The sequence below is a fragment of the Miniopterus natalensis genome, chromosome 18 (assembly GCF_054644295.1).
Source record: "Miniopterus natalensis isolate mMinNat1 chromosome 18, mMinNat1.hap1, whole genome shotgun sequence".
NCBI lineage: Eukaryota > Metazoa > Chordata > Mammalia > Chiroptera > Miniopteridae > Miniopterus > Miniopterus natalensis.
The window spans coordinates 40712628-40735991 of NC_142098.1; the positions used below are offsets into that span (position 1 = coordinate 40712628).

General features: G+C 60.5%; 2 protein-coding genes across 2 annotated transcripts; one reads left to right on the forward strand and one right to left on the reverse strand.

Annotated features, from left to right (window-relative positions):
- Nucleotides 1-1512: 1512 nt before the first annotated feature.
- LOC148091116 (leukocyte immunoglobulin-like receptor subfamily B member 3) lies at nucleotides 1513-16476 on the reverse strand. The gene is made up of 9 exons (XM_087827063.1): nucleotides 16446-16476; nucleotides 16252-16287; nucleotides 15832-16107; nucleotides 15382-15687; nucleotides 4688-4990; nucleotides 3122-3244; nucleotides 2667-2719; nucleotides 1737-1894; nucleotides 1513-1663 (listed from the first exon to the last, which is right to left on the reverse strand). Exons 1-9 carry the CDS (start codon nucleotides 16474-16476, stop codon nucleotides 1513-1515), a joined length of 1437 nt encoding a protein of 478 aa, XP_087683189.1.
- A 4455-nt stretch (nucleotides 16477-20931) lies between these two features.
- LOC148091117 (leukocyte immunoglobulin-like receptor subfamily A member 5) lies at nucleotides 20932-23114 on the forward strand. The gene is made up of 6 exons (XM_087827064.1): nucleotides 20932-20974; nucleotides 21138-21177; nucleotides 21320-21603; nucleotides 21748-22050; nucleotides 22732-22782; nucleotides 22924-23114. The coding sequence occupies exons 1-6, from the start codon at nucleotides 20944-20946 to the stop codon at nucleotides 23112-23114; spliced, it is 900 nt and encodes a 299-aa protein (XP_087683190.1). The 5' UTR covers nucleotides 20932-20943.
- Nucleotides 23115-23364: the final 250 nt, after the last annotated feature.

Here is a 23364-nt window from a genome sequence, read left to right on the forward strand (position 1 = left end):
CCGAGACACGCAGGGCACCGTCGGGCAGGTGTCAAGGAACAGTGAGCACAGGTGCAGGCTGGAGACCCTGCGGCTGTCAGGGCGTCAGACGCCACAGGAAAGGGCTGGTTGCAGGCACCTTCCACACATCACTTCTCCTCCAAACACACAGAAATGTGGGCTACTGTTCCTAAAACACGTGGTCACAGTCCAAACAGACAAGAGAATCGAAAGTGAGAGAAAAGCGGGGTAACTCTCGGAAAAGAGCAGAGGCCAGTGGGGGTGGGCCTGGCTGGTGAGGTACCAGAGAAGGGGCCACAGGGCCGGTAAGCGAAATCTGTGTGGAGACAGGGGTGCTGTTCCCAGGGGTGACACTGGGGTCCTGCTAGAAAGTCCCCACTTTCCTGCGCCCCAAGCTGGGGGGTCCTGTTGGCGCCGAATTGCAGGTGACGACCTTGGGTTGACAGTGCCAGCATTTTCCTGGGCTGGTGAGAAGTGTTGGGAGGCATGTCTCCTTTTCTTGCCCAGGGAAGTTTGTGTGGATTTGGAGAGCGCGTGTGTCTCACAAGTGTTGGGAAGAAACCGCCGACGAAGCTCCCTGCCCAGGGCTTCAGTTGTGCACAGTTTATGGTGAGAGTCGCTGTGTTTGATCTATGTCTAGGGTGACGCAGATTTGGTTTTTACCATTAGCATTTGGTAAAGTTTACATCTGAAGGTGTCCATTTTATACTTTCATGGCCGAGACTATTACAGATGTGCTCACTCCCCCCTTCGCCCACCTGCACCCAGCCCCACCCACCTCCCCCGGCATGGCCACCCTGTTGTCGGCGTGTGGGTTGTGCATACGTGTTCTTCGGCTCATCCTTCTGACCTGCTTCATCCAGCCCCGCTCCCCACCCTCCCCTCTGGCATGTGTCAGTTGCTTGTTTCATTTTAAAGCCAATTTTATTGATTGATTTCAGAGAGTCAGAAAGAGAGAGAGAGACATCGATGTGAGATAGAAGCATCGACCTGTTGCACCCCAGGGACCCCAGCTGGGGATCGGACCCACCAGGGTATGTGCCCGGCCTGGGAATGGAACCTGCCACAGCGGGTGCAGGGGACAGCGCTCCAACCAACTGAGCCACACTGATCACGGCCAAATGCTTCATATAATACCTTAGGCCACTGATTCTTTTAAGACTTTTTATTTTCACATATATTCATTCATGGTTTTTAATTTTCTCTTTTCATAGGTTGGATGTGTAATATTTACATTATCATTTCATCTAAACATTCACTTCCGGTTTGTTTCTAAATTCACAGATTGATTATTGAGAAGTCTATCGCTTCATTTCCAAAACGTAGGGATATTGGTTATCTCTGACGGTAGAATCAGGTGACACAGAGAGGGGCCCAGGAGATCCTGGGGGTCAAAGTCGGGTCTCCAGGCTGGCTGAGGTCACTAGCTGAGTGTCCATGGGGCAGCTTCCATGACTTTTGGGGTCCCTGCAGGCCCCCTCCCTGGAGCTTGGCGTCTGGGTCCTTGCTGGGTTAGTGGGTGGCCAGAGCAGCATACACACTGGGCTCATCTGGGGGCTCCTCTGACGGGGAGGAAGGGGGTGCCCTTGTCTCCCATCTGAGGGCCAAGAGGCCCAGCTGCGCGTAGGTCACCTCCTGGGGGGTGTCGGATGCAGCAGCCTGGAGCAGGGGGACAGACAGGGATGAAACGTGGTTGGGGTTGGGGGAGCCTGGATGTCTGGAGAGCATGGGACCCACTGTCCATCTGCCTGTCCTTGTCTGCTTGTCTGCCCTTCGTGTCCTGCAATCCCCCTGGCAGAGAGGAAGGCGAGGTGGCCACTCCCTGCCTGAGTCTGGATCCTGAGTGGTTCCCCTGGGCGTCCATCCCTCCCTGGGGGTCTGCGTCCTGCCTGTTCTGCTGGAGAGAGTGAGACAAACAGCGTCTCCTGGACTCCACTGTGGAAATCCTCCAGCAGTTATCACATGTGGCCAGGTGATGATTTTCACTTCAAATGGATGAGGTCACTCTCCCGATGGAATCTGCAGGGACTCCCTAGGCCTTGGGGCCTCTGGATGCTTCTAGGATCTGACTCTTACCCTAACACCATCTCTTGCTCACTTGGCTCCAGCCTCATGGCCCATCTTCCTGAGAAGCGTGTCCTGCCTCAGGGCACTTGCCCCTGCTGTTCCCTGTGTCCCCTGCATGCACTCTGTCCCCTCCTCCTGCCTTACTTTCCGTCACAGCACTTTGCCCTCTAGGACACTGTCTGCTTGTTTGCATGGTGTCTCCACCCACAGGTGAGCCCGAGGAGGGCGGAGGCTGTTGCTCAGAGCTGCACAGTGGCTCCTGACTGGAGCCGGTAAACAGGGAGCCCGTCCCATCTGCTGGGTGAATGAATGAAGGGGAGGCTGGGACCTGCAGGTGATTCACTTATTGAGGCCTCCTCCTGAGACCTGGGCTGCACAAGGTCAGACAGAGGACGAGGGGCCAGCAGAGGGGACCATGCAGGAGGGGCTGTGAGGTCACAGGAAACCAGGAGGAGTGATGCACAGCAGGACGACCTGGGTGCCCGGCAGAGGTCAGGGTGGACACTGCTGAGAACCAGGTGAGGTGGGGACAGGGAGGGTCCATTGGATTAAACTGGGCAACAGAAGGTCCTTGGCCTGGACAGGAGCAGGGGTCTCACCTGAGGGTCCAGCTCCACACTCTCCCCAGGCTCTGGGTCCTTCATGGCAGCATCTGCTGGGGCAAAACAGGGGGGTGTTTCCTGGCAGGGCCCCTGAGATCTCAGGGCTGCAGACCCTCCCTCTTCCCAGGTGGGACACTAACCCAGGAATTAACCCTGCCCCTGGGCTGGTCAAAGGGGACAGTCTCAGCCCTGGGGGGTCAGGCCCCTCCCCGTGTGATCCCCCAGGAAAGAAGGGAACCTCAGCACTTGTCCGCGGTTCGTGTGTCATGAGGGGAGACGATGGGGCGTGACCCTAAGTGTGTGCACGTGAGACGTTTTCTCTCCACACTGGCTGACCTGAGGTTCTGGAGAAATCTTTTCCTCACTGACCTTCTCCATCTGTTAGGTTTTCCTGGGCAGGTGCTCTGAGCCCCTCTCTCCCCTGGGACCCAAGTCCCCTGTTCCCTACTAACCCGACGTCCTGCGTTGGCCCTGACGCCGGTGTCGGAGGCCGAGGAAGAGGAGGGAGAGGAGGGAGAGGAGGAGGACGAGGGCCACCGAGACCACAATCAGGACAGGCAGGTTCCAACTGAGACCTTGGGCACGAGTGATATGAATGAGCCAGTGATGCCATTTAATGAGCACCTACTGTGTGCGAGGCACGTGCTGGGTCCGTCCTTCATCTCTAACCTCAAGCCCTGGTGCACCAGGGAGTGCTGGCCCCACCCCCCCTTCACTGAGGCTCAGAGAGGTTAGTCACCTGGCCCAGGTCACCCAGCAGGGACAGGGCAGGGGTGTGGGGTGGAGTCCGTATCCCTCCTGGGATCTGCCTCCACCCTGCAGGGCCCTGGGCCGGGGGCCCTGCCTCCTGAGCTCTGTGAGGCCCCTTATGTCACCTCATCTCACAGCAGCCTGTGGGCAGATGGGACCGGGGACGACCAGGCATGAACCCCACCCTCAGAGAGGAGAAGGGCCCCCCTGGCCCCACAGCAGGAGCAGCAGAGCCCAGAACTGGACCAGGTCTCACCCCCCCGAGGCCTCCTCTGAGCTGAGCCTGAGCTGAGAGAAGGCCCTGGATGCCCCAGACCCTTGTCCTGCCTGTCCCTCCCTGTACAGTGTCACAGTCTCTGCCACAGAGGGGACTGTCCCCCTAACATCACATCCGGGGGTTCCCTGTGAGTCCCCCTTTCCCAGGAGGCCAGGGCCTGAACTGACAGGAAACCTGAATCTCGGCCACGATTCTGTCCTTTGCACTTGGGGACACTGAGGCCCAGACGGGGAGGGGCGTGTCCAAGTCATCGACTCCAGAGGTGCCTGGACCCCCACATGACTCAGCCCCTGTCCCCCATGGACGCACCCACCACCTCCCCACAGAGCCCCTCACTTACCCCTCTGCTTGTCTGACTCCGTGGTGGGGAGGGGCCGATCCTCAGAGCCTCCTGGGGGTCAGGATGGGGGTGAGGGGTGGGGCTGCATCTCCCCACTAGATCCCAGCTTCTCCTCCACCAGCCAGGGCCCCAACCTCTCCCTCTGCCATGACCGCCCACCTCTCACCTGCCAGCCTCACGGCACTAAGAGCCCAGCTGCAGGGTCACACCCCTTTCTTGACTATCTGGGGACAGTCAATCCCCTGGGAGACCCTCAGGACCTTCCTGGATGCTCTGGCCCCTCTGAGCAGAGCTCAGTGACTCACCAGCTGTAGGGATGGGCCCTGTGGGTGAAGGGCCGGGGCCCCCAGCGAGTCCTAGAAATGAGAATAAAGGGGGGTGGAGGCCGGGCTGACCCTGGAGCCCACAGATCACTCAGACACTCCTGCATCTGCTCTGGGGCCCCAAAAGGCACAGCCCCAGCCCACCTGCCACCTTCCACACGCAGCTAATGGGGAGAACTGGGGGGAGGTGAGAGGGCCCCTGAGGGGCAGATCTCTGCTAAGTGACCCCCACCCAGACCCCATCACCCACATGCAACTTGGGATGGCTCCTGGGGACAGGACCCTGAGCCGAATGTGCTCAGAAAGGACGGGGTCAGGGGCCCCTCACCTGAGACCAGGAGCTCCAGGGGATCACTTGGGTCAGACCACGACAGGGGGCTTTTCCTGAAATAGCCGTAGCATCTGAAGGTCCACCTGTGGCTGGGGGTCACGGGGCCCACGGGGAACATGGCCTGGGACTTCATACCGGGCTGTGGCTGTGAGTCCCGGGTCGAGGGGGGCCTGTGGTCTCCTTCCTTAGTCAGAATGAACCTGTCAAATCCATGCCCTGAGCCACACTGGAGGGTCACGTTCCCTCCTGAGGCCACCACGGGGCTGGGCAGGGCCGAGAGGCTGGGTTTTTTGTAGAATCCTAGGAGAGGAGGGGACAGTGCGTTAGATGGGGTCACACCTTCCTCACATCCCCCAGTCCTGGCCATTGGTAGGGGGACACCCTGAGAGCAGACCCCCTTCCTGAGGGCAGAGCCTGAGGCTGGGACCCCTGAGTGTCCTCTCACCTGTCACCGCCAGCTCCAGGGCGTCACTGGGCTCTGACCTGCCAGCAGGGCTGTCATATTGACAGTAATATCTTCCTGCATAATTTGCTTTAATGGAGAACTTGGTGCCATTCCCACACTCCCGTGGTGTCTGTCGGCCCAAGTCTGCAGGTCTGTCATCTGTATACAGGCAGTGCTCCTGGGCATCCAGAGCCCCCGGACACCAGATGGTCACACGGCTCCCATAAGGGACCACAGAGCCTGGCTCAGCCCAGATGGTGGGTTTGGGGGGGGTCCCTGGGAGGAAAGCGGAGGCTGCGTTACAAAGACCATCCCGGCCTCAGGCCAGCTCAGCCCCAGGCCTTCCTGTGTTATCGCCTCACCCGGGACCTCGGGGCGGCCTCCTGAGCCCAGGGGGGGACACGGAGCCTGGGGGACTCACCTGCCTGCACGCGGGGCCTCGGCGCCAGACTCAGCCCTGGAAGAGAGTCCCCGGGAGAGGTTGGCCCCGAGGGCGCTCGGTCTCTCCCCCGGGGCCTAGTCCGCTGGAGCCGCCCGGGCCCGAGGCTCCCCAGGAACCAGGGGGAGTAACCTCCCCGTCCCGACTGCTGCCCCCTCCCCGTGTCCCCAGCTGACCCAGGAAGAGGAGAGCCCAGAGGGTGGACATCACGCGTCTGCTCTGAGTGTCCTGCTCTGCGGATGGACCAGACCCCGGGCCCGACGGACAGACACGCACAGGATGTGGCGAGTCAGGAGCTGCTGCCGCCCTTCCGGGTCCCCCCCGCGGACCCACAGCCAGGGGCCGCCCCGCCCTGGCCTGGTCGGGGGTTTCCATCCTGAGGGTCAGGGGGCTCCGGGCCCTCTGGCGACTCAGCCCAGGCCTGGGGTCTCCTCTGACCCCCGGCCCCCTGCCTGCTCTGAACTGATGCTCAGGGGGCAGGGCCCAGGCTCTCTTCCCACCCTGACCCCCCACAGGATCCCAGCCTCCAACACGCACCGTTTACTTTCTGTGCCTGACTCGCCCCTAAGCAAACACTTGCTGCTCCCCTACTGCCCGCCGGGGTTTCTAGGAGAACCCGAAACTCATCCTGGGTCCCGGAGACCATTTCCTGAGTTTGGGGGACTCTTCTTAGCCGAATGTGGGGATTCTGGGGCGCATGTAGCCAGCACTTTACTTAGAGAGGAGAAAGGAGAGAAAACCCCAGACGACCTGGGGTCGTGCCTAGACCCTGGGTGAGGGAAAGGCTGTTTGAAGAGGCGGATTCCTAGCAGGTGGGAGTGAGAAGAGTCTTGAGAGGAAGGAACGATCCAGGGAACCCCAGAGGCACAGCGAGCCCGTGACCGAGGAAGAGGCTGAGGCGGCCGCGGGTCGTGGCCCTGCCCCCACCTGGTGGAGGCTCAGTGGCGTCTTTAGGCCAAAGGAACACGTAGGAAGAGGCTCTGAGGGTCAGTGTTAATGTGAAGGTCACACGAAGGAGAGAAATGCAACATGTGAGAGCAAAATACACTCTCAACAGTAACTGAGCTCCACTCGGGCGTGTCCCTCAGGGGTCCCCGAGGGACTCGGTGGCTTTACCGCACGGTCCTCGCAGGGCCCTCGGCCGCCTCAGACCCGCGCAGAGGAGGGACCGGCAGAGGCCCCTCAGCCACTCCCTGTCCATGGAGTGCCTGGTGGAAGGTGGCAGGACAATGGCACGCACTTCAATGTCGAGAGTGGCACTGCCACATCCTGAACGCCTGGCGGACACCGGGGCAGCCTACTTCCCCCTGATCTCATCCCCTCCGTTGTGGCTCAGTGGTGCCCCCCCCCCCCCCGTAATGTGCTGCAAACACCCCCCTGAGACATGAGGAATGGAGACCCGGCCTCCAGGCTCAGATGGAGAGGTCGGAGTTTGGGGGACCTGAGAAGCAGAGACCCCTCGTTCAGTGGAGCAGAGGGAAGAGCCCAGGTCAGAGCCCGCGTGCGGTGTCGCCTGGAGCACGACTGACCCTCCCCGGGCAGTGGGCAGATCTCGGTCCTTCCCTCGCCTGCTGCTGGGCCGGGTGGCTGAGTCTGTGGAACAGGCGAGCCTCTTACCTGCCTCACGCCATTTACAGTAACCGATGTCGACGGGCTACAGGCCAAGATGTACAAAGCAAACCCATTACTTGTTTTTAGCAAAAAACAAAAACAAACGTGGAAAAATATCTTTATAGCTTTATGGAAACACGGGTGTCTTCAAATCTCTACCAAGTCACCAACGTAGTGGAAAATTTGGTTAATTCAAAAACAATAAACAGAAGAAATGTTTTTCATAAACCCCCCACAAGAGAGTGGAGAGGAAACCACAGAGTGAAACAGCCCGAGAAGGTATTTTTGATGCCAAGATGAGACCGGGGACTGGTTCTGAGCACATTTGAGAAATTTGTACAAATTCTGTGATGCCGGCAGGAAGCTTAGGAAAACAAGCGCGTCCTTTGGCGTGGACCTGCCCGCATTGACCGCCCCGTACGCTGTCCCTGAACTGCCCCTCGGCTTCATGGTTCATGAGAAAGTGGACGTCAGCCCACAGCCTGGGCCCAAGACACACCCAGAATGGCTGAAATGTCCAGGCCGAAGCTCCCAGGCCTGGCAGGGTCGGACCCGCCGAGGCTCCAGGCCCAAGTGACGGGGGAACTGGTGGGTGCCCTCGGGCAAGTGCTGACTGGCGTCTTCCACAACCAGCCCCCAAACAGCCTTGGTGTCCAAGTTTTCCAGCGACATTTGCTGGGAAGAGCAACCTTCGCCCTTGGTTTGCCTGAGCGCCATTGCCAACCCTGAGTTGACTGCATTGGGGGGTCTGTTTCTCCACCTCTGTTCTTGAGATTTGTTTGGCGGGCCTCGGGCGATAACATTACGCAGCTGCGAAATACTCGATTGTGCAAACGCCGCCTCATGCTGTGCGCGTGTTTGCCGCCAGCGCCTGCATCGGTTTTGTTGCATTAATCTCTGCGCCTGTTGCTTCGCCAGCCCCCAGGCCCCTCGTCTCAGGAGGTTTCCGTGAGGTTTGAAATGTGACCCTGGGAGTCCCCCCTGTTTTCCTTCCGCATTGTTTGGCTCTTTAAGCTCTTTTCTTTGTCCTGTAAATTTTAGAGCCCGCTTGTCAATATTTAAACACAAACCAGAGATGCTTCCAGCTAGTGACATGTTTGAAAATGTCCCCAGAAGGTCCTTTCCCTGGAGAGTGGGAGCTGAGGGGCAGTTCCCCGCCCTGGAAACTTCAGGGTCATCTCGTCGCTCGCGTCTCTCAGGCTCCTCGGCCCCGGCGCTTGGACCCTCAGCCGGGGTTCACATCCTTCCTCCGGGACCCGGGCTGGGGCGCAGGAATGTGTCCCCTTCTGAGGCTCTGGCCCGTTCTCGACATGGGCTTGGGAGCCGTCGGGGAAGAAGCTCCCGGCACTCGGGCCCTTTCCTGGGAGGGAAATGCCAGGGGCGTGGGGGGCTCGACCCCTCGACGGAGGGGCTGTCCTGCTATTGTCTTCAGCTCCGTTACTCCCCCGCTCCCAAGGGTCTCTGGTTTTGGACCTAAAATGAACTCTCTGGTCCTGTTACTTCCTCTGAGACAAGCTCCAGTTCCTCCTGTTGGACGTGTCCTTGGTGCTAAGCACACCACAGGCATGAAATGTCTGCATGAGATTTTCCGAGGCCACCGACGGGCCCTGGGCTCCTCCCCGTCTCCTGAGACTAACACACACTTGCAGTGAAGCTCAACGAGAAACCCAGGCCCGTAAAACGCTCTGCACGAGGCCTATGTGAGTCGTCAGCTCCCGTGTACACGCCCCTTTGGTATAAAATTCAGGAGACACTAGAAAAGGGACGCGCCTGGCGGCCTGTGGACGGAGGAGCTGTCCAGGGCCCAGGGCTGAACTGACCTCCTCTCAGGGTGACAGGCAAGTGGGGCAGAGTTGGGGAGGCGGTGGCCCGTGGTCTGAAGATGGCCCCCAGGTGCACATGCACATTCCTGGTCCCGGCCGGGGCGGGGGGGGGCGGCGGGGCCTCCTCTGACCGGGTGGCCCGGCCTGGCCTGTGGCTGCTGTGAGCACAGCTCTGAAGTCCTCAGGCTCCCGCTTTCCCCGCCAGGAAGGGGTGGCCTCGGGGGAAGGTTAAACAGCAGAGCTCTCGGCGGCTCGTGTTCCAGCCGCTCAAGTGAAGCTCAGAGGCGAGTGCACAGGATGTGGTGTTCAGGGTCCCGCGCCTCGGGGTGCACAGGGCGCGAGGTGCTGTCACAGGAAAGCGACCAGCTCTTCTCACCCTAAAAATAGCAGGTGCCGAGGGCCTGGCGGGAGCCTCGCCGCTGAGCTGTCCCGCGACTGTCCCTAAAGTCCCCGTCAGATGGAGACGCCCACGGCGCTCGCTGCCGAGGAACCCACAGCGTCGGTTCTGTTCCTGGGACTCAGGGAACACTCCTGGGCCGAGCTGACGTACAAAATGGCAGCGACAGAAAAGAACATTGAAAAGAAATGAGAAATTTCTCCAGCCCCGGTATCTATTAGGTCTTGCAGGGCTTTTATATTTTCTACTCTCCTGCCAAACAAAACCCAGAGCGGAAAGTTTGAGTCTGCGTTTCGAGAAGAGAAGAAAACCTGCGAGGTCTGGGTTTGCTGTTTCACTGAGGTCATTTCTTGTGCATGAGTCAAACTCAGTTTCCCCTCTGAGAGAGGAGGGGGAGATGCTGAGAGACAATGAATCGCTTTGGCCTGTTTAGGTGCCACGTGAGCTCGTTCAGCGCTCGTGTGTATCTGTCCCACTTGCCTCCCGGCACAACGCCCTCGGGGCTCATCAGTGTTGTTGCAAATGGCAGGATTTCCCTTTCCTGCGGCTGGGTGACATTCCGTTTCATATATTGTTTTATAAATTCAGAAACTGGCAAATCCCACCGCCCAGCGGGTTCTGGGCCCGTTCTTCAGAGGCAGCAGCCCCCGGCTGGCCCCAAACACCATGTGCTCGTGCCCCATGGTGACAGCTCTGGGAAGTGACTCGGGTGGTCGCTGGTGACCAGAGAAGGGGCTGTGGGTCCAGACAGGCTTTGGCATCATTTTGGATTTTGGGTTTCTGTTTCCCAGGCTTGTATCCCACTTCGCCCGTTTATTCAGTCATTGAACCCAGGTTCGCTCCTCTGAGCTGAGTGGGCCATGTCCAGCGGGCACTGCGGGGATTAGAAATAAAGAGCATTTTATCACATACCAGTGGGGAGGGCGCGAGGTCTTAGGCGTGTGGGCCCGAACCAGCCATGTGCGATGGACCCTCAAACCACAGGGGTGAGAGCAGAAGGGGCTTCATCACAGAAAGGCAACCAGGATGGGGAGAGAAAATGCACATTTACTGGAGGAAGAGTCCGGGCAGGGAGCCCACGGCATTTCCTGCCCCTGATGCGTTTACTCTCCTGGAAAAGGGGCCGCAGTTCCCCGACTCGTGGTCAGACTTTCAGCACCTCTTGGGGTCATCACATGAGCTCCGAGGCTCCCCGTGAAGGGCATCGCCCCCTCTGTGTTCACCTCCCGGACGCTTCGCGGTTCTTTTCTCGTTTTTATTTTATTCTTTTACCTTTCTTGCTGAGCTTATTACAAATGCTTCCCTCCCTCCTCTCCCCACATCGCCCCACCCGCCGGGTTCCTGCCCCGAGGCCGTCACCAGCCTGTTGTCTGTGTCATGGGCCCCGAAAGCTCTTTGGTTTCTCTCTTCCTGGCCCCTCTCCCTCCCCTGAGGCCCCTCAGCCTGCTCCCTGCTTCTAGGCCTCTGGGTCTGTTTCATTGGTCAGTTTATTTGGTTCTATAAGTGCGGTCCTGGGATCCTCGTCTTTCTCTGCCCGGCTTTTTTCTCTGAGCAGAATCCTCTCGGGGTCCCCCGTGCTGTCTACAGGGGTAGGGGTCCTGCTTTTTCATGGCCGCGTAGGACTCCACGGTGTGAACGACCCACAGCCTTTTATCCACTCGCCTGCTGATGGGCCCTGGGGCTGTTTCCTGACCTTGACTATGGTCAACAACACCGTTGTGGTCCTAGTGGGCATATATTCCTTCTGATTGGCATCTCAGGGGTCATAGGATATGTTTCTAAGAACAAAGGAAAAAATGAACAAATGGGACTCCATCAACCCACGAAGCTCCTGCACAGCAAAGGAAACCAGCATCACAATGGAAAGGGAGCCCGCCGTAGGGAGAACATGTCTGCAAGGACCCATCTGAGAAGGACTAATATCCACAAGATATAAAGAGCTCACAGAACTCAACAGTAAGACACACAATCCAATTCAAAAATGGGCCGAGGACCTGAATACACACTTCCCCAGCAGGACATGCACACGCCAATGGACATGTGAAAAGATGCTCAGTGTCACTAATCACCAAAGAGGCAGAGTAAAACCACCATGAGAGGTCAGCTCACACCTGTCACAAAGGCCACATCCACAAAGGAACAAACGAGCGCTGGGAGGGTGTGGAGAAGGGGAGCCCTGGTGCCCGGCCTGGGGATGGAACCTGCCACAGCGGGTGCAGGGGACAGCGCTCCAACCAACTGAGCCACACCGACCACGGCCAAATGCTTCATATAATACCGTAGGCCACTGATTCTTTTAAGACTTTTTATTTTCACATATATTCATTCACGGTTTTTAATTTTCTCTTCTCATAGCTTGGATGTGTGATATTTACATTATCATTTCATCTAAACATTCACTTCCGGTTTGGTTCTAAATTCACAGATTGATTATTGAGAAGTCTATCGCTTCATTTCCAAAATGTAGGGATATTGGTTATCTCTGACGGTAGAATCAGGTGACACAGAGAGGGGCCCAGGAGATCCTGAGGGTCAAGGTTGGGTCTCCAGGCTGACTGAGGTCACAAGCTGAGTGTCCGTGGGGGCAGCTCCCATGGGGTCCCTGCAGGCCCCCTCCCTGGAGTGTGGGGTCTGGGTCCTTGCTGGGCTAGTGGGTGGCCAGAGCAGCATAGACGCTGGGCTCATCAGGGTAGGAAGGGGGTGCCCTTGTCTCCCGTCTGAGGGCCAAGAGGTTCAGCTGGGCATAGGTCACCTCCTGGGGGGTGTGGGATGCATCCGCCTGGAGCAGGGGGAGAGACAGGGATGAAACGTGGTTGGGGTTGGGGAGCCTGGATGTCTGGAGAGTATGGGACCCACTGTCCTTGTCTGCTTGTCTGCCCTTCGTGTCCTGCAAACCCCTGGCAGAGAGGAAGGCGAGGTGGCCACTCCCTGCCTGAGTTTGGATCCTGAGTGGTTCCCCTGGGCGTCCATCCCTCCCTGGGGATCTTCGTCCTGCCTGTTCTGCTGGAGAGAGTGAGACAAACAGCGTCTCCTGGACTCCACTGTGGAAATCCTCCAGCAGTTATCACATGTGGCCAGGTGATGATTTTCACTTCAAAGAGATGAGGTCACTCTCCCGATGGAATCTGCAGGGACTCCCTAGGCCTTGGGGCCTCTGGATGCTTCTAGGATCTGACTCTTACCCTAACACCATCTCTTGCTCACTTGGCTCCAGCCTCATGGCCCATCTTCCTGAGAAGCGTGTCCTGCCTCAGGGCACTTGCCCCTGCTGTTCTCTGTGTCCCCTGCATGCACTCTGTCCCCTCCTCCTGCCTTACTTTCCGTCACAGCACTTTGCCCTCTAGGACACTGTCTGCTTGTTTGCATGGTGTCTCCACCCACAGGTCAGCCCGAGGAGGGTGGAGGCTGTTGCTCAGAGCTGCACAGTGGCTCCTGAGTGGAGCCGGTAAACAGGGAGCCCGTCCCATCTGCTGGGTGAATGAATGAAGGGGAGGCTGGGACCTGCAGGTGATTCACTTATTGAGGCCTCCTCCTGAGACCTGGGCTGCACAAGGTCAGGCAGAGGACGAGGGGCCAGCAGAGGGGACCATGCAGGAGGGGCTGTGAGGTCACAGGAAACCAGGAGGAGTGATGCACAGCAGGATGACCTGGGTGCCCAGCAGAGGTCAGGGTGGACACTGCTGAGAACCAGGTGAGGTGGGGACAGGGAGGGTCCTTTGGATTAAACTGGGCAACAGAAGGTCCTTGGCCTGGACAGGAGCAGGGGTCTCACCTGAGGGTCCAGCTCCACACTGTCCCCAGGCTCTGGGTCCTTCATGGCAGCATCTGCTGGGGCAGAACAGGGGGGTGTCTCCTGGCAGGGCCCCTGAGATCTCAGGGCTGCAGACCCTCCCTCTTCCCAGGTGGGACACTAACCCAGGAATTAACCCTGTCCCTGGGCTGGTCAAAGGGGACAGTCTCAGCCCTGGGGGGTCAGGCCCCTCCCCGTGTGATTCCCCAGGAAAGAAGGGAACCTCAGCACTTGTGCGCGGTTCGTGTGTCATGAGAGGGGAGACGATGGGGCGTGACCCTAAGTGTGTGCTCGTGAGACATTTTCTCTCCACACTGGCTGACCTGAGGTTCTGGAGAAATCTTTTCCTCACTGACCTTCTCCATCTGTTAGGTTTTCCTGGGCAGGTGCTCTGAGCCCCTCTCCCCCCTGGGACCCAGGTCCCCTGTTCCCTACTCACCCGACGTCCTGCGTTGGCCCTGACGCCGGTGTCGGAGGGCGAGGAAGAGGAGGGAGAGGAGGAGGGAGAGCAGCAGGATGAGGGCCACTGAGACCCCGATCAGGACGGGCAGGTTCCAACTGAGACCTTGGACACGAGTGATACGAATGAGCCAGTGATGCCATTTAATGAGCACCTACTGTGTGCGAGGCACATGCTGGGTCCGTCCTTCATCTCTAACCTCACAGCCCTGGTGCACCAGGGAGTGCTGGCCCCACCCCCCTTCACTGAGGCTCAGAGAGGTTAGTCACCTGGCCCAGGTCACCCAGCAGGGACGGGGCAGGGCTGGGCTGGAATCCAGGCTGTGGGTTCCCTGGGCTGTCCTCATGCTCCCCCAGGGGGACACCAGCTCTGTGCTCGGGGCCCCTCATCTGCAGGGACCGGTTCCTGTCCCACCGGGAGCTGAGGGTCCGTCCTTATGACCCTCCCCCAGCACAGCAGGGGCGGGGGAGGGGCAGGGGTGTGGGGTGGACTCCGTGTCCCTCCTGGGATCTGTCTCCACCCTGCAGGTCCCTGGGCCGGGGGCCCTGCCTCCTGAGCTCTGTGAGGCCCCTTATGTCACCTCATCTCACAGCAGCCTGTGGGTGGATGGGACCAGGGGCGACCAGGCACGAACCCCACCCTCAGAGAGGAGAAGGGCCCCCCTGGCCCCACAGCAGGAGCAGCAGAGCCCAGAACTGGACCAGGTCTCACCCCCCCCCCCCTTCCTCCTCTGAGCTGAGCCTGAGCTGAGGGAAGGCCCTGGATGCCCCGGACCCTTGTCCTGCCTGTCCCTCCCTGTACAGTGTCACAGTCTCTGCCACAGAGGGGACAGTCCCCCTAACATCACGTCCTGGGGGTTCCCTGTAAGGCCCCCTCTCCCAGGGGGTCAGGGCCTGAACTGACAGGAAACCTGAATCTGGACCACAATTCTGTCCTTTCCACTTGGGGACACTGAGGCCCAGACGGGGAGGGGCGTGTCCAAGTCAGCGACTCCAGAGGTGCCTGGACCCCCACATGACTCAGCCCCTGTCCCCCATGGACGCGCCCACCACCTCCCCACAGAGCCCCTCACTTACCCCTCTGCTTGTCTGACTCCGTGGTGGGGAGGGGCCGATCCTCAGAGCCTCCTGGGGGTCAGGATGGGGGTGAGGGGTGGGGCTGCATCTCCCCACTAGATCCCAGCTTCTCCTCCACCAGCCAGGGCCCCAACCTCTCCCTCTGCCATGACCGCCCACCTGTCACCTGCCAGCCTCACGGCACTGAGAGCCCAGCTGCAGGGTCACACCCCTTCCTTGACTATCTGGGGACAGTCAATCCCCTGGGAGACCCTCAGGACCTTCCTGGGTGCTCTGGCCCCTCTGAGCAGAGCTCAGTGACTCACCAGCTGTGGGGATGGGCCCTGTGGGTGAAGGGCCGGGGCCCCCAGCGAGTCCTAGAAATGAGAATAAAGGGGGGTGGAGGCCGGGCTGACCCCGGAGCCCACAGATCACTCAGACTCTCCTGCGTCTGCTCTGGGGCCCCAAAGACTCAGCCCCAGCCCACCTGCCGCCTTCCACACCCAGCTAATGGGGAGAACTGGGGGGAGGTGAGAGGGCCCCTGAGGGGCAGATCTCTGCTTAGTGACCACCACCCAGAGCCCATCACCCACATGCAACTTGGGATGGCTCCTGGGGACAGGACCCTGAGCCGAATATGCTCAGAAAGGACGGGGTCAGGGGCCCCTCACCTGAGACCAGGAGCTCCAGGGGATCACTTGGGTCAGACCACTGCAGGGGGCTTTTCCTGAAATAGCCGTAGCATCTGAAGGTCCACCTGTGGCTGGGGGTCACGGGGCCCACGGGGAACAGGGCCTGGGACTTCCCACTGGGATGTGGCTCTGAGTTCTGGGTCCAGGGAAGCCTGTGATCTCCTTCCTTAGTCAGAATGAACCTGTCAAATCCCTCCCCCCCTGAGCCACACTGGAGGGTCACGTTCCCCCCTGAGGCCACCACGGGCCTGGGCAGGGCCGAGAGCCTGGGTTTGCTGTACGATCCTAGGAGAGGAGGGGGCAGAGTGTTAGATGGGGTCACACCTCCCTCACGTCCCCCAGGCCTGGGCTGTGGGAGGGGGACACCCTGAGAGCAGACCCCTTCCTGAGGACAGAGCCTGAGGCTGGGACCCCTGAGTGTCCTCTCACCTGTCACCGCCAGCTCCAGGGCGTCACTGGGCTCTGACCTGCCGGCAGGGCTGTCATATTGACAGTAATATCTTCCTCCATAATTTGCTCTAATGGAGAACTTGGTGCTGTTCACACACTCCCGTGGCTTCTGTCTGCCCAAGTCTGCAGGACTGTCTCCTGTATACAGGCAGTGCTCCTGGGCATCCAGAGCCCCCCGACACCAGATGGTCACACGGCTCCCATAAGGGACCACAGAGCCTGGCTCAGCCCAGATGGTGGGTTTGGGCGGGGTCCCTGGGAGGAAAGCGGAGGCTGCGTTACAAAGACCATCCCGGCCTCAGCCCAGCTCAGCCCCAGGCCCTCCTGTGTTATCGCCTCACCCGGGACCTCGGGGCGGCCTCCTGAGCCCAGGGGGGGACACGGAGCCAGGGGACTCACCTGCCTGCACGCGGGGCCTCGGCGCCAGACTCAGCCCTGGAAGAGAGTCCCCGGGAGAGGTTGGCCCCGAGGGCGCTCGGTCTCTCCCCCGGGGCCTAGTCCGCTGGAGCCGCCCGGGCCCCAGGCTCCCCAGGAACCAGGGGGAGTAACCTCCCCGTCCCGACTGCTGCCCCCTCCCCGTGTCCCCAGCTGACCCAGGAAGAGGAGAGCCCAGAGGGTGGACATCACGCGTCTGCTCTGAGTGTCCTGCTCTGCGGATGGACCAGACCCCGGGCCCGACGGACAGACACGCACAGGATGTGGCGAGTCAGGAGCTGCTGCCGCCCTTCCGGGTCCCCCCGCGGACCCACAGCCAGGGGCCGCCCCGCCCTGGCCTGGTCGGGGGTTTTCCATCCTGAGGGTCAGGGGGCTCCGTCCCTCTGGCGACTCAGCCCAGGCCTGGGGTCTCCTCTGACCCCCGGCCCCCTGCCTGCTCTGAACTGATGCTCAGGGGGCAGGGCCCAGGCTCTCTTCCCACCCTGACCCCCCACAGGCTCCCAGCCTCCCACACGCACCGTTTACTTTCTGTGCCTGACTCGCCCCTAAGCACACACTTGCTGCTCCCCTGCTTCCCGCCGGGGTTTCTAGGAGAACCCGAAACTCATCCTGGGTCCCGGAGACCATTTCCTGCGTTTGGGGGACTCTTCTTAGCGGAATGTGGGGATTCTGGGGCGCATGTTGCCAGCACTTTACTTAGAGAGGAGAAAGGAGAGAAAACCCGAGACGACCTGGGGACGTGCCTAGACCCCGGGTGAGGGAAAGGCTGTTTGAAGAGGCGGAGTCCTAGCAGGTGGGAGTGAGAAGAGTCTTGAGAGGAAGGAACGATCCAGGGAACCCCAGAGGCACAGCGAGCCCGTGACCGAGGAAGAGGCTGAGGCGGCGGCGGGTCGTGGCCCTGCCCCCACCTGGTGGAGGCTCAGTGGCGTCTTTAGGCCAAAGGAACACGTAGGAAGGGGCTGTGAGGGTCAGTGTTAATGTGAAGGTCACACGAAGGAGAGAAATGCAACATGTGCGAGTAAAATACACTCTCAACAGTAACTGAGCTCCAATCGGGCGTGTCCCTCAGGGGTCCCCGAGGGGCTCGGTGGCTTTACCGCACGGTCCTCGCAGGGCCCTCGGCCGCCTCAGACCCGCGCAGAGGAGGGACCGGCATAGGCCCCTCAGTCACTCCCCGTCCTGGGCTTTCCGCTTTGGTCTGGGGGGGATTGGTAGTGGATGGGACCCCAGGAAAGCAGACCGGAGGCGCCGGGGAGGGGCAGCAGGTGGTGTGAGTGTGTGTGAGTGTGAGTGTGTGAGTGTGTGTGAGTATGTGTGAGTGTGAGTGTGTGAGTGTGAGTGTGTGTGTGTGTGAGTGTGTAAGTGAGTGTGTGTGAGTGTGAGTGTGTGAGTGTGAGTGTGTGTGTGTGAGTGTGTAAGTGAGTGTGTGAGTGTGAGTGTGTGAGTGTGTGTGAGTGTGAGTGTGAGTGTCTGTGTGAGTGTGTGAGTGTGAGTGTGTGAGTGAGTGTGTGTTTGTGAGTGTGAGTGTGTGAGTATGAGTGTGAGTGTGTGTGTGAGTGTGAGTGTGTGAGTGTGTGAGTGTGTGTGAGTGTGTGAGTGTGAGTGTGTGAGTGTGAGTGTGAGTGTGTGTGTGAGTGTGAGTGTGAGTGTGTGAGTGTGTGAGTGTGTGTGAGTGTGTGAGTGTGAGTGTGTGAGTGTGAGTGTGTGTGTGAGTGTGAGTGTGAGTGTGAGTGTCTGTGTGTGTGAGTGTGTGAGTGTGAGTGTGTGTGTGAGTGTGAGTGTGAGTGTGTCCCTGTGGGTCCCTGTGTGTCCCTGTGTGTCCCTGTGTGTTCACGGGCCAACGGTCCCTGTCTGGGTGAGGGAGGCAGAAGCGAGAGCTGAGGTTGGAGGGCCCCAGGTGGATGATCAGGAACAGCCGTCTGTTCAATAAGACGCTGCATTTACCCTGAAGACAGTGAGGACCAGGGAAGGATTTTGAGCAGAAAACGGGCAGGTTCTGAAATGCAGGTTTGAGAGACTGGCGTGGACGGTGACCTGCAGAAGGGGCGAGGGCGTGGAGCTCAGAGCCCAGGGAGGGGGTGGACACGACCGCTGCCTCGGGGGTGTGAGGGGTGACCCCTCCCTGCCTTGTTGACCGCAGATGCCGAGGTGCCCTCAGAGACAGGTACCCGGGTGGGGAGGCTGACCCCAGGGGGGAGGCTGAGCCCGGGTGGAGGCTGAGCTCGGGTGGGGAGGCTGAGCCCTGGGGGGGCTGTGCTTGGGGGGAGGCTGATCCCAGGTGGGAGGTTGAGCCTGGGTGGGGAGGCCGAGCCCGGGTGGGAGGCCAAGCCCGGGTGGGAGGCTGAGCCCGGGTGGGAGGCTGTGGCTGGGGGGAGGCTGGTCCCGGGTGGGAGGCCGAGCCCTGGTGGGGAATGTGCTTCTGCCCACGGGCAGCTCGGCTCGTGCCCCGGCCTGGAGCACAGCTCCCCGCACAGCTCCCCCCGACCTGCTTCTGTGCGCAGCAGGGTCTCCCCCTCTCCTTGGGGTCAGTGATTTCTGTCATTTCTGCGTCTCCAGAGCACCTTTGTCTCCGGTGTCACCCTGCCCTAAACTGCGGAGCCTCTTCAGGATTCAGACCAGAATGACATTCCCGGGAGTCCAGTTAGAAGGCGGTAAAATGCAGACACTTCATCAGCTGTGACACTACCGCCCGCAGGGCTGAAGGACACCCCACCTACCTCCTCTCGACCTCACCCGAAGCCAGCGCCACCCCCACAAACGTGCTGAGCGCTCCTCTTGCCTGAGACGCGGGGAAATGACACCAGCCTCTCAAAGCACATGGAAGTTTTAGAGGTTTGAGAAACTGAGGAGCAGAGACCCCTCGTCCGGGGCCAGGGAAGAGTCCAGATGGGACCCGTCGTGTGGCGTCACCTGAAGCGACAGACCCTCGCAGGGCGGTGGCGGGTGTGGTGCTTCCCCGCCTGCTGCTGGCCTGGGGGGCGAGCCCGTGCGACGGGGTGAGCTCACCGCCTCGGGCCACGTGCAATAATCGGGGTCAGCCGGGCACAGGTCAAAAGGGGAAAGTGAACCAGTCACGGTTTCTTTTGCAAAAACAAAGGGGAGAAACCAGAGACTATTTACCAGCTCGTGGAAGACAATCTTTACGCAAATGGACACGAGACCATGAACTTGGCGGAAAGGGACACACTGAAACCCACTAATATCAGGAGCGTCTGTCCCTTCCGGGCGCCGGCGAGAGCGGAGAGGACGCCACACGGTGGGCGGGGGACACAGGACGTTGGCGACGCCGAGGGAGACAGGGCGGGGCTCGGGTCAGAGGATCGTGTGGGGACCTGCGACGCGGCTGCAGGGAGCTTCACAGGCAGCTGACGGCCCCAAGGGGTCAGCAACATGCCCAGGGGCTGCGCCGGCCCGGCCGGGTGGCTCCGTGGTCAGAGCCTAGGCCCGGGCACCACAGGGTTTCGGGTCTGATCCCCGGGCCCCCCGTGGGAGGCAACCAATCGATGTTTCTCTCTCTCCCCCTCCCACTCTCTCCAAAAATCAATGGGGGAGAATATCCTTGAGGGCAGGGTTAAGAAAACAATATTTTTAAATAATACTTTCAACAGTAGATAAATTTTAAAAATTAAAAAATTAAATGTAATTAAGTGCAAAAAATAAAATAAAAAATAAATGGCCCTGAGCTTCATAAATCATCAGGAAAATGTACATTAAACCACCCGGTGGCACCAATGCTTACACGGAACGAGTAATATAAAAGAGGCGGGGAACACTACGGGTGGCCTGGATATGACCCTACCAGGGCCCTCGCCCGGGGACAGTGGTGGACGTGCTGTGGCCCCCAGAACCTTTGGCGCAGCCGATACAGCACCGACCCTCGGGCTGAAGGGTCCCGGGTTTGATTCCCGGGCAAGGGCACGTCCCCCGGTTGCAGGCTCGGCCCCGGGCCCCTGGGAAGCAACCAGCGGCTGTGTCCCTCTCACGTCGCTGCTTCTCTCTCTCTCCCTCCCTCTCCCTTCCACTCTCTCTGGAAGGCGATGGATAAAAATCCTTGCTTGAGGATTAAAAAAAATTATTTTTAAAACAAATGCTGTAGCCACTGGGACACCGCTCAGCAGAGCCTTTTAAAAACGAGCACCCTGAGGAGCCAGGGTGGGCTGGAGACAAGGGTGCGTTTCTGCTCTCCGAGGGTGTCTCGGGGGTCTTAGGATGTGTCCCCAAGCTGGGGTCGCTGGGTGAAAAGGCAGCTGCCTTTCTGAGCTTCACTTTCCCGACTGAAGGGTAAACCGCCAAGAGCTCCGCTGTCGCATCTTCGCTGGGAGCCGCCTGTTTCCGATGGACGCACAGCAGCGACCAGACGAGCAGAGTAAATGCAAAGCTGCCGTCACAGGACCCACGGCTCAGACCACGGGCAGAGCCCGGGGAACACACGAGAGGCTCCTGAGGGGAGAGGCCACGGCTGGTCCTCTGGGGCCAGGAGCCCTCGCCTGGGGAAGCCCAGACCGGGCCCAGGAGGGGCCGTCCCCTGGCTGTGGGTCCCCAGCTGCGAAAGCGGAAGGGCGGCGGCCCCTGACCCGCCACATCCTGTGCGACTCTGTCCTCCAGGCCCAGGGCCTGGTCCATCTGCGGAGCAGGAGGCTCAGAGCAGACGCCACGATGGCCGCCCTCTGTGCCCTTCTCTGCCTCGGTCAGTTGTGGACTTGGGGAGGGACAGGGGAGGGGACACAGCAGCTCACAGCCCCCGTTGGTGAGAAATCTCGGGGGTGGGCAGCTTGAGTGGATGGGGCCTTGACGGGAGAGGACCAGCTCAGACGTCCGGGTGCAAACCTGTCACGGGGACTCTCTTCCAGGGCTGAGTCTGGACCAGAGGCCCCGCGTGCAGGCAGGTGAGTCCCCCAGGCTCCATGTCCCACCCCTGGGCTCAGGAGGCAGCACAGAGGCCCTGGGGTGAGGCGATAAACCAGGAGGGCCTCGGGCTGAGCTGCGGGTGAGGGTGGAGGTCTTTGCAATGCAGCCTCCGGTTTCTTCCCAGGTCCCCCCCAAAACCCACCGTCTGGGCTGAGCCAGGCTCTGTGGTCCCTTACGGGAGCCCTGTGACCCTCTGGTGTCGGGGGACGATGGAAGCCCAGGAGTTCTGTATGTTCCGACAAGAAAGGCGGGTGCTTTGGAAAACACAGACTAAATGGAGGCCCAGGGACAAGGTCAAGTTCCCCATCACACACATGACAGAGCACGACGCGGGGAGATGCCACTGCTACTATATCAGATTCTCAGGCAGGTCAAAGCTCAGTGACATCCTGGAGCTGGTGGTGACAGGTGAGAGGACACCCAGGGGTCCCAGCCTCAGACTCTGCCCTCAGGAAGGGGGTCTGCTCTCAGGGTGTCCCCCTCCCACAGCCCAGGCCTGGGGGACGTGAGGGAGGTGTGACCCCATCTAACTCGCTGTCTCCCCCCTCCTAGGAGCCTACAGCAAACCCAGCCTCTCGGCCCTGCCCAGCCCCGTGGTGGCCTCAGGAGGGAACGTGACCCTCCAGTGTGGCTCAGGGCAGGGATTTGGCAGGTTCATTCTGACTAAGGAAGGAGACCACAGGCTCTCCTGGACCCTGGACTCACAGCCACAGCCCAGTGGGAAGTCCCAGGCCCTGTTCCCCGTGGGCCCCGTGACCCCCAGCCACAGGTGGACCTTCAGATGCTACGGCTGTGACAGGTACAGGCCTCAGACGTGCTCACAGCCCAGTGACCCCCTGGAGCTCCTGGTCTCAGGTGAGTCCCGTTACTGTCCCATCCATGGGTTGAGCTGGGTCAAGGGGTAGGAGGCCGCCCTGTCAGTCACCCCCATCCTGATCCCCAGGAGGCTCTGAGGATCGGCCCCTCCCCACCTTGGAGTCAGGCCCACAGAGGGGTAAGCGAGGGGCTCTGGGGAGGGGTGGGTGGGCCCGTGGGGGACAGGGGCTGAGTCGTGTCGGGGTTCAGGCTCCTCTGGAGACGCTGACATGGACACGCCCTTCCCTGTCTGGGCCTCAGTGTCCCCAAGCAGAAAGGAGAGAATCGTGCCCAGAGCTCAGACTCCCTGTCAGTTCTGGATGCGACCTCCTGGGAGAGGGGGCCTCGCAGGGAAACCCCAGGACGGGGTGTGACTCGGCCCGTCCCCTGGGTGGCGGTGAGGACAACACCCTCGTATATAATCCGGGTCAGAGACCCGAGGAGCTGGTGAGGTGGGGGCCTGAGGGGTAGGCCCAGCCCTGCCCTGGCTCGTGTTCCCGACCTCGGGACAAATGAAGCCCGATGCTCATCTCGTGTCCCCAACACGCACAAGACCAGCACCGAGGGCGCTCCTCTCAGGGACTGAGATGGGGGTGCTTAGCTCTGCAGGCTCGTGGGGGTGGAGGAGGGGCCTCTCCCGCCCCCCATCCCCGCCCCCGGCTCTGTGCGCTTGGTTCTCAGGAGCAGCCCGTGGCCTGGGGCCGTCACAGAACAGGTTGGAGGCCGAGAGAGGTGTGTGTGCGGAACCCGCGGCCGGGGCTGAGTGCCGAGGGTCCCACCCAGTCATGGAGTCGGGGGGCCTGGAGAGGCTTCAGGGACGCTGGGTGACTCGGTGCTGCCCTGACCGCTGTGACCTCTGTCCTCAACCTCCAGCCCCGAGCACCCAGGACTACACGGGGGGGAATCTCGTCCGGATGGCTGTGGCCGGCTTGGTCCTCGTGGGCCTGGGGGTGCTGCTGCTTCAGGAGAGGCCCAGTCGGCGAGGACCCCACAGTGCAGCCGACGCGACACACGGGACAGCCAACCCGCTGCTCAGCTCGGTGGAGCCTGGGAAATGCCCCTGAGGACGCCCGGGGGCCCTGGGGGCAGATGTGGGCCATGCTGGGGACTGTCTGCTGGGGGGGGTGCTGGTGCAGGGAGAGGCCGGGCCGTTGCTCGGGAGGCTTCTCCAAAAGTAAACTGTGCTCATGTCACTTCTGTGCACAACTGATTTCCCTGGATGGGGCCCCTCTTTCCTCAGCCCTGTGAGGAGCGGCTACGAGCCCCGTCACGGGCTTGGGCCCAGCCCTGTGCTCGGCTGCCAGCTCTGTCCAC

Excerpts from the sequence above, each read along its gene's own strand:
- LOC148091117 (XM_087827064.1), top strand. The coding sequence starts at position 20,944 with ATGGCCGCCCTCTGTGCCCTTCTCTGCCTCG. Across the intron at positions 20,975-21,137 it reads CTGTGCCCTTCTCTGCCTCG|GGCTGAGTCTGGACCAGAGG; the intron begins GTCAGTTGTGGA and ends ACTCTCTTCCAG. Across the intron at positions 21,178-21,319 it reads CCCCGCGTGCAGGCAGGTGA|GTCCCCCCCAAAACCCACCG; the intron begins GTCCCCCAGGCT and ends GTTTCTTCCCAG.
- LOC148091116 (XM_087827063.1), bottom strand. The coding sequence starts at position 16,476 with ATGTCCACCCTCTGGGCTCTCCTCTTCCTGG. Across the intron at positions 2,720-3,121 it reads GGGCCAACGCAGGACGTCGG|ATGCTGCCATGAAGGACCCA; the intron begins GTTAGTAGGGAA and ends TTGCCCCAGCAG. Across the intron at positions 1,895-2,666 it reads GTGTGGAGCTGGACCCTCAG|AACAGGCAGGACGCAGACCC; the intron begins GTGAGACCCCTG and ends TCTCTCCAGCAG.